The 16,332-nt window shown below is 36.2% G+C and overlaps 1 protein-coding gene across 1 annotated transcript; it reads left to right on the plus strand.

The window, feature by feature from the left end:
- Positions 1-4,255: 4,255 nt before the first annotated feature.
- LOC130012960 (von Willebrand factor D and EGF domain-containing protein-like) lies at positions 4,256-14,193 on the plus strand. Its single transcript, XM_056101219.1, has 7 exons — positions 4,256-4,872; positions 6,769-6,918; positions 7,376-7,559; positions 8,312-8,502; positions 9,228-9,476; positions 11,212-11,311; positions 13,179-14,193. Exons 1-7 carry the CDS (start codon positions 4,621-4,623, stop codon positions 13,631-13,633), a joined length of 1,581 nt encoding a protein of 526 aa, XP_055957194.1. The 5' UTR covers positions 4,256-4,620; the 3' UTR covers positions 13,634-14,193.
- The last annotated feature ends 2,139 nt before the right edge of the window (positions 14,194-16,332 follow it).

The raw sequence follows: 16,332 nt of genomic DNA on the forward strand, positions 1-16,332 counted from the left end.
GCTGTCCGGGTATATTTCCCTCATAGCAATATTGGGTATGTCCGTCTTCTTTAGCTCCGTCGATGCAGGAAAGTGAGACGGTAACTCCGTTTCATTTTATGTCTTCGGTATTTTTTGCTTTTCCAGGTTCAAGTAAACAGCTACAAGTGTTTTAGCCGTGGGCATGCCTACTGTGTCTGTGGTATAGTCGTTCGAGTTGGACAGACAGTTTTTATGATGAATCGTTGCTCCAGAGAATATTGGTTTATTGATTATATCCTGTGTAATGATGGTGGTGATATTATCGACGTTAAAAAATCATCAAATAGTGGTACTTACAAGGTAATAATATATAGTATTTCACTCGATTAGATTTTATTACATACTTCGAGAAGGTATTTGTTGAGTAATAAAACCTTCTAGTAGTTTATCGAGGGCTGGCCGTCCTTACCGCACGGTACAAATATTATCACCACTAGAAGCAACAAATTCCAGAACAAGCCAGAACTCATACCAAAATGGCCGCTTTATACAAATGAGTATTTAGGGGAATACTAACCCTAACCCTTTTAAGAGAAGTAAAAACTAAATTAGACCCAAGTTCAGTCTTTTAAAAAGGGTTAGGGTTACTTATCCCCAAAATTCCCATTTATATAAAGCGGCCATTTTGGACTCCGGAAGCACCCGAACCTCGATAAACTACTAGCAGGTTTTATTTGTACCGTGCGATAGGGACGGCCAGCCCTCGATAAACTACTAGAAGGTTTTATTACTCAACAAATACCTTCTCGAAGTATGTAATAAAATCTAATCGGGTGAGTATTTATATGTTTATGTACATGTACTGTCCCACGAGTGTCGCATCTGCCGTTCCAAAAGTCGACAGTAGAATCCAAGGCTAAAATTACAGACATACGTCCGCTTTAATCGCATAAACCTCGTGTACCAGTCTGATACAATACTTTAATAACGAGATAGTGATATCCGAAGAAAACACCCCAAACAGACTGGTTTCTATATTTGTGTTCTAAATGATTATTGATGTTTATGGATTTTCAGATTATGTTACCAACAGGGGCATATCTTAACGTATATATAATGAGTTCATACCTGAATGTATTTATGTATCCATCTGTGATAGATGTCGGTGCGAGTAGAGGACTGTGTGGTAATTTAACTGGCTTGTATTACAAACTACAGAATGAATTAGTATTAAGGAGTGGAAGTACAACCACTGACAAAGATTCTTTCTTGAATTCCTGGATGTAAGTAGAACTATTATCATCCAATTGCGTTGTTTTCCCAATATGTTTTTACCTATATAGCCGGGGAACGTTTGTAGTAGGTGGAACGTTGATGATAACCAATACACAATGTTAATACCATATGTAATAAATGAAGATATGTTTAATTCAGAAAACTTGGATAGGCTCAGTGCTTGGTCCCGTAATTATACCATATGTAAATGCAACCCGATACTTGATGACGGCGTCACAAATAAAATCGATTGTTCACCATACAACAAACCAGTTACTTGTATGTGGAATTCAGAACATTTGACCAGTTCGCAAGATGTGATTGATACCCACAATAATAAATGATAATAAATCTCCAGAAGCCAAAAACACTGGTGTAGTTCTAGATTCCACAATGTCCTTTAGCTCCCACATCAAATTTGTTTGTTCTTCCTCTTATTTCCATCTTCACAGAATTAATAAAATAACGAAATATCTAAATGCTGGGAGTACAGAACTCCCCATTTATTCATTCTTTACAAATAAACAAGACTGTCATACTGCCTTATGTTTTGGCCTTCCGAATTATCATATTCAACACCTTCACCGAATTCAAAATACCGCCGCCAGAGTTTTGACAAGTACCAAAAAAATCACACCACATCACCCCGATCCTGGAAAATCTACATTGGCTCCCAGTTCAACAACGAATCAAGTTCAAAATATTACTGTTGACTTTCAAGGCGTTACATGATCAATCACCAAAATATATCAAAGATCTGATTACCCCATATAAATCCACAAGAACTCTTAGATCCACAGATAAACAATTTCTGTATCAACCATCAGTGAATCTTGAAATAGCAAAAAGATCTTTCTCGTTCTCTGCTCCTCTTTTAGTGTATTCATAACTGCATTCGTCGTATTCGTAAGCACTATTCGGCATATTTGTAAGCAATTTGGCATATTGGTAAGCAATCCGGCATATCCGTAACTCATTCGCAACCTAATCTCTTCAATTCGTATAGATGGTTCATTTCTTACCTTTATCGTAAAACCACCTTGACACATCAGGCATATATTTCGTTCTATTACCTACGAATTATCGTAAACCATTCGTAACTGCTTCGTGGCTTCTCCAGATTCTCTGCGATCTTTTTTATGTTTTATATTGTTTTTTGCCGAATTGCCACGAATTTCGATTCACCACTATTCATGGCGGTTCGTAGCATTCGTGAACAACGTGTGGCTTCAGATTGTAGCTAATTGTTTGTTTGCTCAAACAATTATTTATCCCCATGAATGACCAGTTGTTAATCTCTTCAATGTTTATTTGACTGTTAAACATACATTATGCAAGAGCTAAATCTGATATTTGCAAGTCTTTATTTAGGCTTCAGATGTCATAGAAATTATAAATTAGATCTTTATTTACACAATAAGCACAAAATCATACCCTAAGGATGATCCCTATTGTTTTTGGTGCATGCCTGACCCCAAGGGGCAGAGCCACGCCCATTTTGTGTATTTCTTTGTTTGTCATCTACAGGCCACATTTCTTAACGTATCATATTGAAACTTTGCATACTTATTCTTTGTACCCTAAGGAACATCCCTATCGTTTGGGGTGCATGCCCAACCCCCAGGGGCAGAGCCACGCCCATTTCCTTTTTGTGTGTCTGTGTGTCGCCTACACCCCAGGGGCAGAGCCACGCCCATTTCTTGTATTTGTTTGTTTGTCGTCTACAGGCCGCATTTCGTAACGCATGATCTCGAAACGTTGCATACTTATTCTTTGTACCCTAAGGAACATTCCTATCGTTTGAGGTGCATGCCCAACCCCCAGGGGCAGAGCCAGGCCCTTTTTCTTTTTGTGCGTCTGTGTGTCGCCTACAGGCCACAATTCTTAATCGATCGTCTTGAAAATATTTCATATGAATTCCTTATACCCTGCCACTGCATGCCCGACCCCCGTGGCAGAGCCACGCCCATTTCTTTTAGTCATTGTTTGTCATCTACAGACTGCATTTCTTAACGTATCACCTTGAAACTTTGCATACTTACTCCTTCTATCCTAATGAACATCCATATTGTTTGTGGTGAATGCCCAGCCCCCAGGGACAGAGCCACGCCCATTTTCTTTTTGTGTGTCTGTATGTCACTTACAGCCTGCAATGCTTAATCGATCATCTTGAAAACTTTTTTATACTTATTCCTTATACCCTAAGGCTGACCTCTATTATTTTTGGTGCATGCCCGACCCCCTGGGACAGAGCCACGCCCCAAATTTCTGTGCCTTTTGTGTCGCCTACAGGCCGCAATTCTTAACATTTCGTTTTGAAACTTTGCATACCTATTCCTTTTCAATAAGGATGCCCCCAATTGTTTTTTGGGGATTGCCCAACCCCCAGGGGCAGAGCCACACCCATTTTTTTGTGTCTCTGTGAGTTGCCTACAGGCCACGATTCTTAATGGATTGTCTTTGAACTTGGGATATGTATTCCTTATAGCCAAAGACGACAACTGCATATCACGACCCCCAGGGGCAGAGCCACGCCCAATTTTTATGTTTATATTATTTACAGGCCGGAATTCTGAATGGATCAACTTGGTACTTGGCATATGTATTCCTTATAGCCTAAGGGCATCAACTATTGATTTTGGTGAATGCCCCGACCCCCAGGGGCAGAGCCACGCCCAATTTTTGCCTTTAACCCCCAAAGGCCACAATTCTGAATGGATTATCTTGGAACTTGGTATACTTATTCCTTATATCCTAAGGACGGCAACTATTGATGTTGTCATTTCAATAACAGGATGGTACTTATTTATATTGTTTCCATATCCAACCCCCCACGGGCAAAGCCACGCCCAGTTTTTGTATTTATAGTCTACATGCTGCAATTCTGAATGGATCATCTTGGAACTTTGCATATTTATTCCTTATACCATAACGACAGCAACTATTTATTTTGATGCTTGCCCCGACCTCCTGGGGCAGGGTCACACCCACTTTATTGTTAGTATTTTGTCTGGATATTTGGCAAAACAAACCCGACGCCTAGCCTTCTTTGCCTCTGATCATATTACAGCCATTTCATATTTCATTCTCTTCATTTTAAAAAGTACCATATATCAATCAAAGCTGGAATGTGGACGTATATTGCAGCGTTAGCGATGCTCTTGTTGAACTGTTATAGCAAGAATGGCTAACTCCTTATAAAAATCTCCCGTAATGTTTCTTTAATGATTCCCGCAGAATATGTAATGCGACTAGTTTCAATATCGACTGTCATTTTAACAAACATTGTTTAGTTAGGAGGCAATTCAAACGTTTGTAAGAAATAAATAATTGTAATTGTCTCCAGTTCATTTGAATATTTCAAGGACTCCTCCTGGTGAAGATATGTTTAATACAGACAACTTGGGTAGGCTCCGTGCGTGGTCTCGTAGTTATAAAATATGCAAATGCAAGAAGGGACCTGATGGCCATGTCATAAAAGAAATCGATTGTTCATCATACAACGAACCAGTTATTTGTAATGAGGATGAAGAATTCAGAAAAGTTCACAAGAAACGCTGCATTTCACCAGTCCGCAAGAAGAGATCGATACCCACAATAAGATACCACCCGGAGAATCATAGACGAATTAAAAGGGTAAAGTATACATACACTATTTTGTTATAAAGTGTTTTATATTTTCCTTCTATTATTGTTTAACGTCCTCTTCCACAGAGTGTGAGATAGAAGATAAGTCGTATCGCGCATATCGGACCGTAACTTCCTGAATTATGGCCCCTGATTGTACGACAAATCATGTTTTTAGCTTGTGGACCCTATAGAGGTCACAATTTTAATCCTATTTTGATGAAACTTGAAATGTAAGTTTATAACCCAAAGATCGTGGTTCCTTTCGATATTCGCGCATATCGGACCGTGATATACGTATATCACCGTTACACCCAAGAGATGGCTGAGTTCGAATTTCGTAAAAATCAGACCACAACTGACAGACAAAATGGCCCCCCCTCGTACTCGAATAGTGTAAAAAAAAATATGGTATATCAATGTTGTGGACCCTCTAGAGGCCACAATTTTCTTTTGATTTTGATGAAACCTGAAATGTAAGTTCATAGCCAAAAGATTTTGATGAAACCTGAAATGTAAGTTCATAGCCAAAAGATCTTGGTTCCTTTCGATATTCGCGCATATCGGATAGTAACTTCCTGAATTATGGCGTCTGATTGTACAAAAAATCGCGTTTTTAGCTTCAGGTCCCTCTAGATGTCACAATTATTATCCGATTTAAAACAAAACGTTCAAATATATCATTGTTAAACCCTAATGTTGGTTGAGTTCGAATTTTGTGAAAATCGGACCTAAACTGCCGGACAAAATGGCCACCCCTCGTATACGATTAGTGTAAAAATATGGTATATCAATGCTGTGAACCCTCTAGAGGTCACAATTTTCTTCTGATTTAGATGACACTTAAAATGTAAGTTTATAACCCAAAGATCTTGGTTCCTTTCGATATCCGCACATATCGGATCCTAACTGCCTGAATTATGGCCCTTGATTTTAGACCATAACTTTCTGGATTATTGTCCCTAATTGTACAAAAAATCCCGTTTGTTTTTAGCTTGTTCTCTATCCATCTCTTGCAAAATGTGGGCGTATCCTGCCTGGCAGCCGCTGTTTTTTCTGTCGTTTTGGGACAGACCGAATGAGAATAGGGACATTTTACCTGACAACGGAACTACGGCCTACTTTTATATCGGATTCCAACTTTCCAGGGTTCTTTTACGTGCACGCCAATGTGTACACGGGACCTCGGATTTTCGTCCCATCCGAACGACTATACGTTTTACCTTCGATGACCTCTGTCCTGCACCACCGACAAGGGGGAACCACGCTGGATATCTAGATGAACTTTCTCGGCCTACGCATCAGAACCTTCAGGTTAGCGAGCCAACGTCTTACTCGTCGTGGCTCCCATGTAGCTTGGAATTTTCAAACATTAATTCAGAATCTCCGTGCAGTGTGTCAAATTATGTGTATTATTCTTAAATTGATTTAAATCAAAGTCTAAAATCATGTATAATATCATTCTGTTAATCGCTCACGGTGGCTCAGTCGGTAGGACTTTTGTTTCCTAACCTAGAGGTCCCGTGTTCAGTCCCTGCGTTGACAGACAAAGTTCATCGGGATGTCCCCTTGGGGTTCCCAGTGATGTAAGACGGAGGTATAGTTATTCAGATGGGATGAAGTTGCATGCACATAAACCAACCATTGACAGTTGGAATTCGAAATAAGAGTAGGCTGTAGTTCCGCCGTCCAGGAAACATATTCCCTCATAGCACACTGCATGGCACATACAAATCACCATTAGCTCAGTAGAAATAGGACGTTAAACGCCATTTCATTTCATTTTTTTGCAGTGCCGCCGTCCAGGCAAAATTTCCCCCTATAGCACAATGCATGGCCTATACCAGTATCCATTTGTCCAGTAGAAGCAGGACGTTAAACGCTATTTCATTTCATTTTTTGTAGGATATAAGTTGGAAAAATGGGTGGACCAATGAGTCTGCTGCGAAATATTGTGAGAATATCTTTAAATCTTCAAATTTGGTTAATCGGTGTAAAGAGGTACCTGGCGTTGATGTTTCATCTCCAATGGCAAGTTGCGTTACTGATATTCAGGTAAGCAGGAACTTAATTAATTCAAGTTCATGATGCCAGATCTATTGTCTTAGTAATTCCCTTTGGTTGTGCAACTTCATAATAGTTTAAATGACTTGAGATTCGTTTTACACGCCCACATTCATAATATGGACGTATTATGCCATCACCCCTGTCTGTGTGTGTGTGTATGTATATATGTTTGTATGTCTGTGGGTCGCCTACAGGGCGCAGGTCTTAATGGATTTTCTTCAAACTTTGTATACTTATTCATTATACCCTAAGGATGATCCCCATTGTTGGCAACATCACATTACCAAAACAAAGCATTACATTTTGAATGGACGAAACAAGCTGTCATGATTTCACGGTCTGTCGTTTATCACGCGTTTGTTGCAATGGATTTTTTTTCCTATTCTATCTTTTCAAATTATACTGCTTTTCGTATTCATATTCTTGTTTTTATTTTGAATTTAAGCTAAGTGGAACAACAGATTTTTCGTTGGCTGCTGTAAACGCTATACGAAGTCAGTGTTTACGTGAGGCTAGTATGAATGTTACTCTTCGGCAGGAAACTAGTCCAGATAAACCTTCTGTGTTAAAACTAGTTAAAGCTGTAGCTTGTCCTGCAGAGTGTTCAGAAAGAGGTGACTGTGTTAATGGTAAGAACACGTATTCAGATATGCAGTTGATTATTTAAAAAAGTCGCTGTGTATTCAGATATGCAGAAGATTGAATTCTCTTACAGGGCTGCTGTAGCTGTGTATGATTTGAACTTTCAAATCAAATGTGAAAGAATCCTTACCCTTTCACCAAAGGCTACGGGATTTGAAACATTCAAAAGATATTCAGTACTTACAAGTGATATTAATTCTTGAAAACTTATTAATTCTGGTATTATTGGATGAGTTCTTTGTGATCGTTATTTATTTTTTAATATCTGTGATTCGGGGCGATCCGTAGCTCATATGAAAGCGTTTTTTTCAAAAATCACTTACGAACGTTAAGAGCCGTCTACGAAAAAGTTCGAATTCGGCGCTATTCTTGGCATTCGTGATCGTTATTTATTTTGTAACATCCGTGGATTCGAGGCGATTTATTTTTTAACATCTGTGATTACGGGAGTGAGGAGAGAGCAAGCCAGATGGTTGGCAAAATATCTACACAACCATTGATTTGTTTCTGTGGGAGACATAACAGAATAGCTATTACTCTATCTGTTTTATACCCATAACTGTTCTTGCATGACATAAGATGAACCCAAGTAAAAACTGATCGATTTGCATAATTTTTGAACATATACATATTTTTGATTGTATATGCTCTTAAATTCCATATGTAACTCTTATTCTGGCACATTTTCTCTTAGCATATTTTATAATTAGTCTATATTAACAATTTATGTAATCAACAGGTACATGTGATTGTAATGATGGTTATTCGGGACCAGATTGTTCTGTTGATCTAAATCAACCACCTCTGGCCGATAGTCTGGAAGCGAACGGGTATTGTAATCGCACTGATAGCAATTGTGACGAGATTGCAGTATTTGGTGGACCTTTTATAGAATCTGACAAATTCAAATGCCGACTGCTGACCCTCGAGGTTCGGTAATCTATCGTACTTATATAAAAATTTATATGATTCGGAAGTGTGTTGCCCTCACCCATGTCCGCCTATCAACAGTTCAACAACACAGTATACAGGCTACATCTTTCAGATTGTTCTTTTCGAATGACTGAGCTAGTTATAGGGAAGTTCATAGTCACGGACTTATTGACCCTAATACTGAATCTTAAGAAACACTATGGGTTTTGCAAGATTTGTTGAGCTAGCCATAAGCTTGTCATAAGAGAACGAAGACGCCCATAGATGTTTAGCAATTTTTGACGTCAATTTGTTTTTCGATTGTGCCCTTTCCTTTAGACACCTGATTTTCTAACTATATCGGGGGAAGATCCTACCGATTTTCTAACTTTATCGGATGAAGATCCTACTGATTTTTAGCTATATCTATAGTGGACTAAACGGGTCATATTTGATCATTTAACTGCATCATCCTTCATTAACGAATATCACCAATTTCAACATTAATTGTCTAAATGTTTCAGTTTCCTCTAAAATAATAACCACTGAAAAAACATCTATTTTGTGTGTTTATGCCACTATTTTGAAATAGTATCGAGTTTTTCTGAATATATATTCCAGCCCAAATATTCGAATTATTATGTTTTATTAGAACTCCCAACCCAGCTACATTTTACAAAGGGAATAAATAATGGGTTGAGTTCAAGACACATCTGTTTATAAATGTTTTGTATTTGATACAGTCAAACGCAGAAGTAGACATCACAAATGCTCCAGTTGTTGAAAGTATTGGTGAAGTCACGTGTCCACTACCTGTTAATAGACAAAAACGATCAACAGGTGTTCCCGTTGTAGACACAACAGTACCAAGCTACAGGGTAGCTGTGTCCAATGATGGACAACTCTTCAGTCGACAGTTAACAGTGGTTATCATGAATTCCAATTGCATGGACTGTACGATTGGTGCCGAGACCGTGACATGTAGAATGTTTGTAAGTATATGTCTTTATTCTCCCTAACAATATCTTCTGGTCGGTATAATCAGCCCGAAAAAAATGCACATTTCTTAAAGATACATTATGGGAGATTAGATAAAGAGCTGGCAGTTCTGACTAAAATAGTTCAAAGCTACATATTGTAAAGAGAATTTGCTGAAAATTTCAGTCAAATTGATCCACTATGAACCGAGATTTTGGAGATTGAATTTTCGGCCTAGCCTCGATCATCATTACTAAAGTCGGTACTATAAAAAAACATAGTCTCGATTATCCATTTCATGATTTAATTATGAATGGAAGTCGAACATCAAATCGGAACCTAATCCAATAAACATCGCAGCCTAGCGATGCCATCGAGAGTTGATTATGGTCTGGATAAGTTAATTAATGTCTAATTAATAATTTAGATAACATTTCAGGCCTAAAAAAAGACCTGCAATAGGCAGATTTACCTCTTGCATAAAGTAGGTTTAATATAACATATCGTTATTAAGTAAAACATTTCAAATCCCTTAATCCTTGTTAATCAATGAATATATGTTTATTTGCAATTTCTTTTCTTTTATATGCTATTTCTATTTTTAAATGCCTTTCCTTGAAAAGCTTATGTATGATATACATGTACTTTGTAAATATGTGTGAAGCCGTAATTATTATTATAACTATAATGAATATAAACAAAAGTAAAAACAAATATGCATGTGTGATTTTACCACTACGGTGATTTCGACCAAATCGATCAAATGTTTAAGATTAATAAGCAAGCAACTAATGTGCCTTTGTCATCGAAATAAACTGCTCACCATTAAAATAATAAGCAAAAGAGGGTGCGACCTTTGTTGACACTTGAAATATTTATCAAGATTACGGATTTGTAAAATTATATCAACTAAATGGATCCAGTAGCAGCAGCCGATAAAATTAATTATCGGCACATGAAAAAGGACATTACCTCCCCCTGCTAAATTGTTTCCATTGATTGTTTTGAAACATGCTTAGATTAGTTAGGCATACATTATGCAAGAGCTAAATCTGCATATTGCTTGTCCTTGTTTAGGCTTCAGATGTTATAGAAAGTATTAATTAGACCTTTATTTACACGACAAGCTCAAACTCAACACTACAGACCCACGGATGGCTTGGATACAATTTGGATTTAAACAGTCGTCCATTTAAAATTAAATCAATAAATGGCGGACCAAGCTAACGTTTACCGTTAGTCGCCATTGAGCATGTTACTTGATAATTGAGAATATGTGGGTGGAATTATCGTCTGTCAATCAAACGATCGCCAATTCTCATAGACGGTGCAGACACAATTTCTAGTCCAAACTTCCAACACTGACAATTCCGTTCAGAATAAAGAAATTTGACTGAGAGTTCAAACATTTTCTTTTTTTTATCATCTATTTTTGAATTATTATAGCAAAAATGGCCAACTCTTTATAGAACTCTTAACTAATGTATCTTTAAAAAAATATCCCCTAATTCGTGAAGGGTCCATGATTTGTCTGAAATGGTTTCATTTCGTGTGCTGTCCTTCATTTATACTGTCTGAAAGTGTGGCGAGTTGGGACGTGAACAACTTCTATTAATTAAAACAATACAGTCAGCCGTTGGTGGTAAATATTTTTTCTAAACGGAGGTCGGATATGAATAGGCTATTAAGATTAAGGAACACCAAAATTTAAACCTTGATCACATCTGTTAATTTCGACTTCTATTATAGGACGATTATTGTTATACGGAGGAACGATGTTATAAAACTGGTGAAAGGTATATATATAATGATGACTATCAATGTACCTACGGACAGTGGCAAATCATAAGTATGTAGAAAGTTACGTTTATTTGTAATATATGGCATAAATAAAACATGTGTTCCGTCCCCACTGTCAACTTCTCTCATGGAGATTTCATGATTTTTGTCCCCCGCCTTTCGAAGAAAGCAGAGGACTAATAAATGGGTTCGTCTGTCTGGCTGTCCGTCCGTCCGTCTGTCCGTCACACTGTTTGGGACATAATAACTCTCTTTCTAATTGAGCTAGAATGTTCAAATTTGGTGTAGGTGTTTGTTAGGTCAATGCCTTGATGAAGTTCGAAGATGAGCATTTTTTGCTTAGGGTAAGGAGCGATGAGCAATTAGACTGGTTGATGCTTTGGGAAACGATGATTTTAGTTCTAATTAAGTGAGAGTGATGAAACTTCGTGTATAGTTTCATTACATCAATACCTTGACTAAGTTCGATAATGGGCATTTTCTGCTCAGAGTAAGCAGAGCGATAAGCAATTTGATTGGCCGAGACTTTGGAACACAATAACTCTCCTTCTAATTGAGCTAGATATTCAAACTTGGTGTAGGTGTTTATTAGGTCAATGCCTTGATGGAGTGTGAAGATGAGCATTTTCTGTTTAGGGTAAGCAGAGGTAAGCAATTTGATTGGTTGATGCTTTGGGACACGATAACTTTAGTTCTAATTAAGTGAGAGTGATGAAACTTGGTGTATAGTTTCATTACATCAATACCTTTGACTAAGTTCGATGATGAGAATTTTCTGCTTAGGCTAAGGAGCAATACGCATTTTGATTGGTCAAGACTTTGGAACAGAACAACTCTTCTTCTAATTGAGGTAGAATGTTTAAACTTAGTTCAATGATTAACATATCGAGCTAAAGCTAAGCAGAGATAAGCAATTTCCTTGGTCAATGCTTTCGGGACAAGATAACTTTGATTCTATCTGATAGAGAGTGATGAAACTTAGTGTATAGTTTATAATCAGTTTGATTGCTTGATACTTTTGAAAAAAATAGATGTGCGATTAATTAATATGTGTCATCTATTTATTTGGGGATTTCGGCGGGGGACATCAACCTCACTGTTGGCTTGTTAATAAAAGAGAATTTCCATTTTTGTATCATCGTAAAGGTAGACTATGCTAAAAATGTGTCAAAGCTTTTAAAATATTTTCATGGGGTCTTCGCAAATTTGTATGTAAAATGTTTATTTCAATATTTGATTTGACACCCTGCAAACGGACTAAGTTATCGAAGTATATTTTAGAATTTCTTTGCTACCTGGACTCTCTAAGGGTTTTTTTGTGTACAAATATTTTGAAATTTTGTAATAGGGAATTCTGTGTATTTGTCAAATTAAAAATTGATTCATACGTAACACATTTCTCTTACTGGCTTTGAAAAATAGACGAAGTTATAAATCTTCTCTGGTTTGTTTTATAATAACATCAGAGTTTGAAACTTGGGCTCAAACAAAGAAAAATGTGAAATAAAAAAATGCAGGTCTAAGAAAGTAAAAGAAAAATATATAATTAACAAAATTATTAAAACAATAATGTTAATGTCCTTTGGTTTTCTCGTTGTGTGTGCATCTACAATAGTTATTTATAGCTCTTGTAATTTGAGACATAACTAATCATAATGTAACTCGCACCTGTACCCCTGGAAAAATTCGCACTCCATCAATGACAAGTAACGTGCTTTGGTGGGTATGATATCATAAGCACAACAAGCGCCATGGTCATTCCTCAGTGTTTCACATTTTATGCATTGTGTTTATTTGTGATTATTTATATGATCCTAAAGATGTACATGTATTAATATTAATTGATATTGGAGTAGAAACATGCATTTTACACTTCCTCTCACACTCAAATGTCCTCTCTTATCATCGCTTTTTAGCTACTACAAGTTCTGATGGTAGCACTTCAAGTTCTAATGGTGACCCTACAAGTTCCTATGGTGGCCCTACAAGTTCCAGTGGAGACCCTACAAGTTCCAGTCGTGGCACTACAAGTTCCAGTGGTGGTACTACAAGTTCTGATAGTGGCACTACAAGTTTCAATGGTGGCACTATAATGTATAATGGTGGTAATTCAAGTTCCTATGGTGACCTTACAAGTTCCTATGGTGACCCTACAAGCTCTAATGGTGGCACTACAATATTTAATGCCGGTACTACAAGTTCCTATGGTGACCCTACAAGTTCCAGTGGAGACCCTACAGGTTCCAGTGGTGGCAACACTGCAGGGTCTAATGGTGAAAAGAAAAGCCTTGATGGTAGCACAAATTCTAGTTCTACTACACAACTCTATTCAATGATGATATTACTTTGTTCAGTAGCCTTCTTGTTTTAACCTTTAATATCACTGGCCAAACGAAAGAAACTTCACGATTTGAATTATATTGTTTTTACATGGAAACACAGATGAAAAAAGGTCTAATTAACGTGATATTTACCTATTGCATAAGTCTACGTATCGAGATTCAAAGCTGTATAGGGTCGAACTTTGACCGAACGGTCTATTAAACTTTTGAAAATATAATCATCATTTACACGTCTGTCTACTTGATATTCCTAATGTAATTAAAATTTTAGACATAATTTGTCTTCTCACCTAGCTGGACATCCTCAAGCAGGCATCAAATTAATGAGGGTTTTTTTTCATATGCAGAATACATATCGATACGTATTTCACCTTTCAAATATTTTTCAACTTATTTGTTCATTTCAAATATGTTATTAACTTTGCGTGTACTTTACCTTTAAAATAACAAGTATTTAATAACATCGTTTATAACCTTCTTGTGTATTTCACCTTCAAAATACCAAATATTTTACAACTTTCCAGTGTATAAATAACAGATATTTTATAACTTTCCTGTGTGTTTAATATTGTTCTTGTTTATTTCACCTTCCAAACACCAAATATTTAAAACTTTCCGGTGTATAAATAACAAAAATTTTATGACTTTTATAAATATTTTATAACTTTCGTATATATAAATAACAAATATTTTATAACTTTCGTATATATAAATAACAAATATTTTATAACTTCCCTGTGTATAAAAAACAGATATTTTATCACTTCCCTGTGTTATAAATCTTCTCTGGTTTGTTTTATAATAACATCAGAGTTTGAAACTTGGGCTCAAACAAAGAAAAATGTGAAATAAAAAAATGCAGGTCTAAGAAAATAAAAGAAAAATATATAATTAACAAAATTATTAAAACAATAATGTTAATGTCCTTTGGTTTTCTCGTTGTGTGTGCATCTACAATAGTTATTTATAGCTCTTGTAATTTGAGACATAACTAATCATAATGTAACTCGCACCTGTACCCCTGGGAAAATTCGCACTCCATCAATGACAAGTAACGTGCTTTGGTGGGTATGGTATCATAAGCACAACAAGCGCCATGGTCATTCCTCAGTGTTTCACATTTTATGCATTGTGTTTATTTGTGATTATTTATATGATCCTAAAGATGTACATGTATTAATATTAATTGATATTGGAGTAGAAACATGCATTTTACACTTCCTCTCACACTCAAATGTCCTCTCTTATCATCGCTTTTTAGCTACTACAAGTTCTGATGGTAGCACTTCAAGTTCTAATGGTGACCCTACAAGTTCCTATGGTGGCCCTACAAGTTCCAGTGGAGACCCTACAAGTTCCAGTCGTGGCACTACAAGTTCCAGTGGTGGTACTACAAGTTCTGATGGTGGCACTACAAGTTTCAATGGTGGCACTATAATGTATAATGGTGGTAATTCAAGTTCCTATGGTGACCTTACAAGTTCCTATGGTGACCCTACAAGCTCTAATGGTGGCACTACAATATTTAATGCCGGTACTACAAGTTCCTATGGTGACCCTACAAGTTCCAGTGGAGACCCTACAGGTTCCAGTGGTGGCAACACTGCAGGGTCTAATGGTGAAAAGAAAAGCCTTGATGGTAGCACAAATTCTAGTTCTACTACACAACTCTATTCAATGATGATATTACTTTGTTCAGTAGCCTTCTTGTTTTAACCTTTAATATCACTGGCCAAACGAAAGAAACTTCACGATTTGAATTATATTGTTTTTACATGGAAAAACAGATGAAAAAAGGTCTAATTGACGTGATATTTACCTATTGCATAAGTCTACGTATCGAGATTCATAGCTGTATAGGGTCGAACTTTGACCGAACGGTCTATTAAACTTCTGAAAATATAATCATCATTTACACGTCTGTCTACTTGATATTCCTAATGTAATTAAAATTTTAGACATAATTTGTCTTCTCACCTCGCTGGACATCCTCAAGCAGGCATCAAATTAATGAGGTTTTTTTTTCATATGCAGAATACATATCGATACGTATTTCACCTTTCAAATATTTTTCAACTTATTTGTTCATTTCAAATATGTTATTAACTTTGCGTGTACTTTACCTTTAAAATAACAAGTATTTAATAACATCGTTTATAACCTTCTTGTGTATTTCACCTTTAAAATACCAAATATTTTACAACTTTCCAGTGTATAAATAACAGATATTTTATAACTTCCCTGAGTGTTTAATATTGTTCTTGTTTATTTCACCTTCCAAATACCAAATATTTAAAACTTTCCGGTGTATAAATAACAAAAATTTTATGACTTTTATAAATATTTTATAACTTTCGTATATATAAATAACAAATATTTTATAACTTTCGTATATATAAATAACAAATATTTTATAACTTTCGTATATATAAATAACAAATATTTTATAACTTCCCTGTGTATAAAAAACAGATATTTTATAACTTTCCTTTGTAAAAATAACAAATATTATATAACTTTTCTATGTATTTTACCTTTTAATTATTTGATATTTTCTTGTTTATATTAACTTTCCTGTGTTCATGAGTATTTAGCCGATATTGACTAACGTGTTAATAGATTCAAATAACACCATGATATATGTTGGATATATACCTATATGTGTGCATATAAACAGATTTCATGTGGTATCCCTCTCTAATATTTGATTCCACACAAACTGGAGCCT

The sequence above is a fragment of the Patella vulgata genome, chromosome 5 (genome assembly GCF_932274485.2).
Source record: "Patella vulgata chromosome 5, xgPatVulg1.2, whole genome shotgun sequence".
Lineage (NCBI taxonomy): Eukaryota > Metazoa > Mollusca > Gastropoda > Patellidae > Patella > Patella vulgata.

Coding starts and splice junctions, on each gene's coding strand:
- LOC130012960 (XM_056101219.1), top strand. CDS start 4,621: ATGTTTAATACAGACAACTTGGGTAGGCTCCGTGCGTGGTCTCGTAGT. Junction 7,560..8,311: donor AAGAGGTGACTGTGTTAATG/GTAAGAACACGT, acceptor TGTAATCAACAG/GTACATGTGATTGTAATGAT. Junction 11,312..13,178: donor CGGACAGTGGCAAATCATAA/GTATGTAGAAAG, acceptor ATCGCTTTTTAG/CTACTACAAGTTCTGATGGT.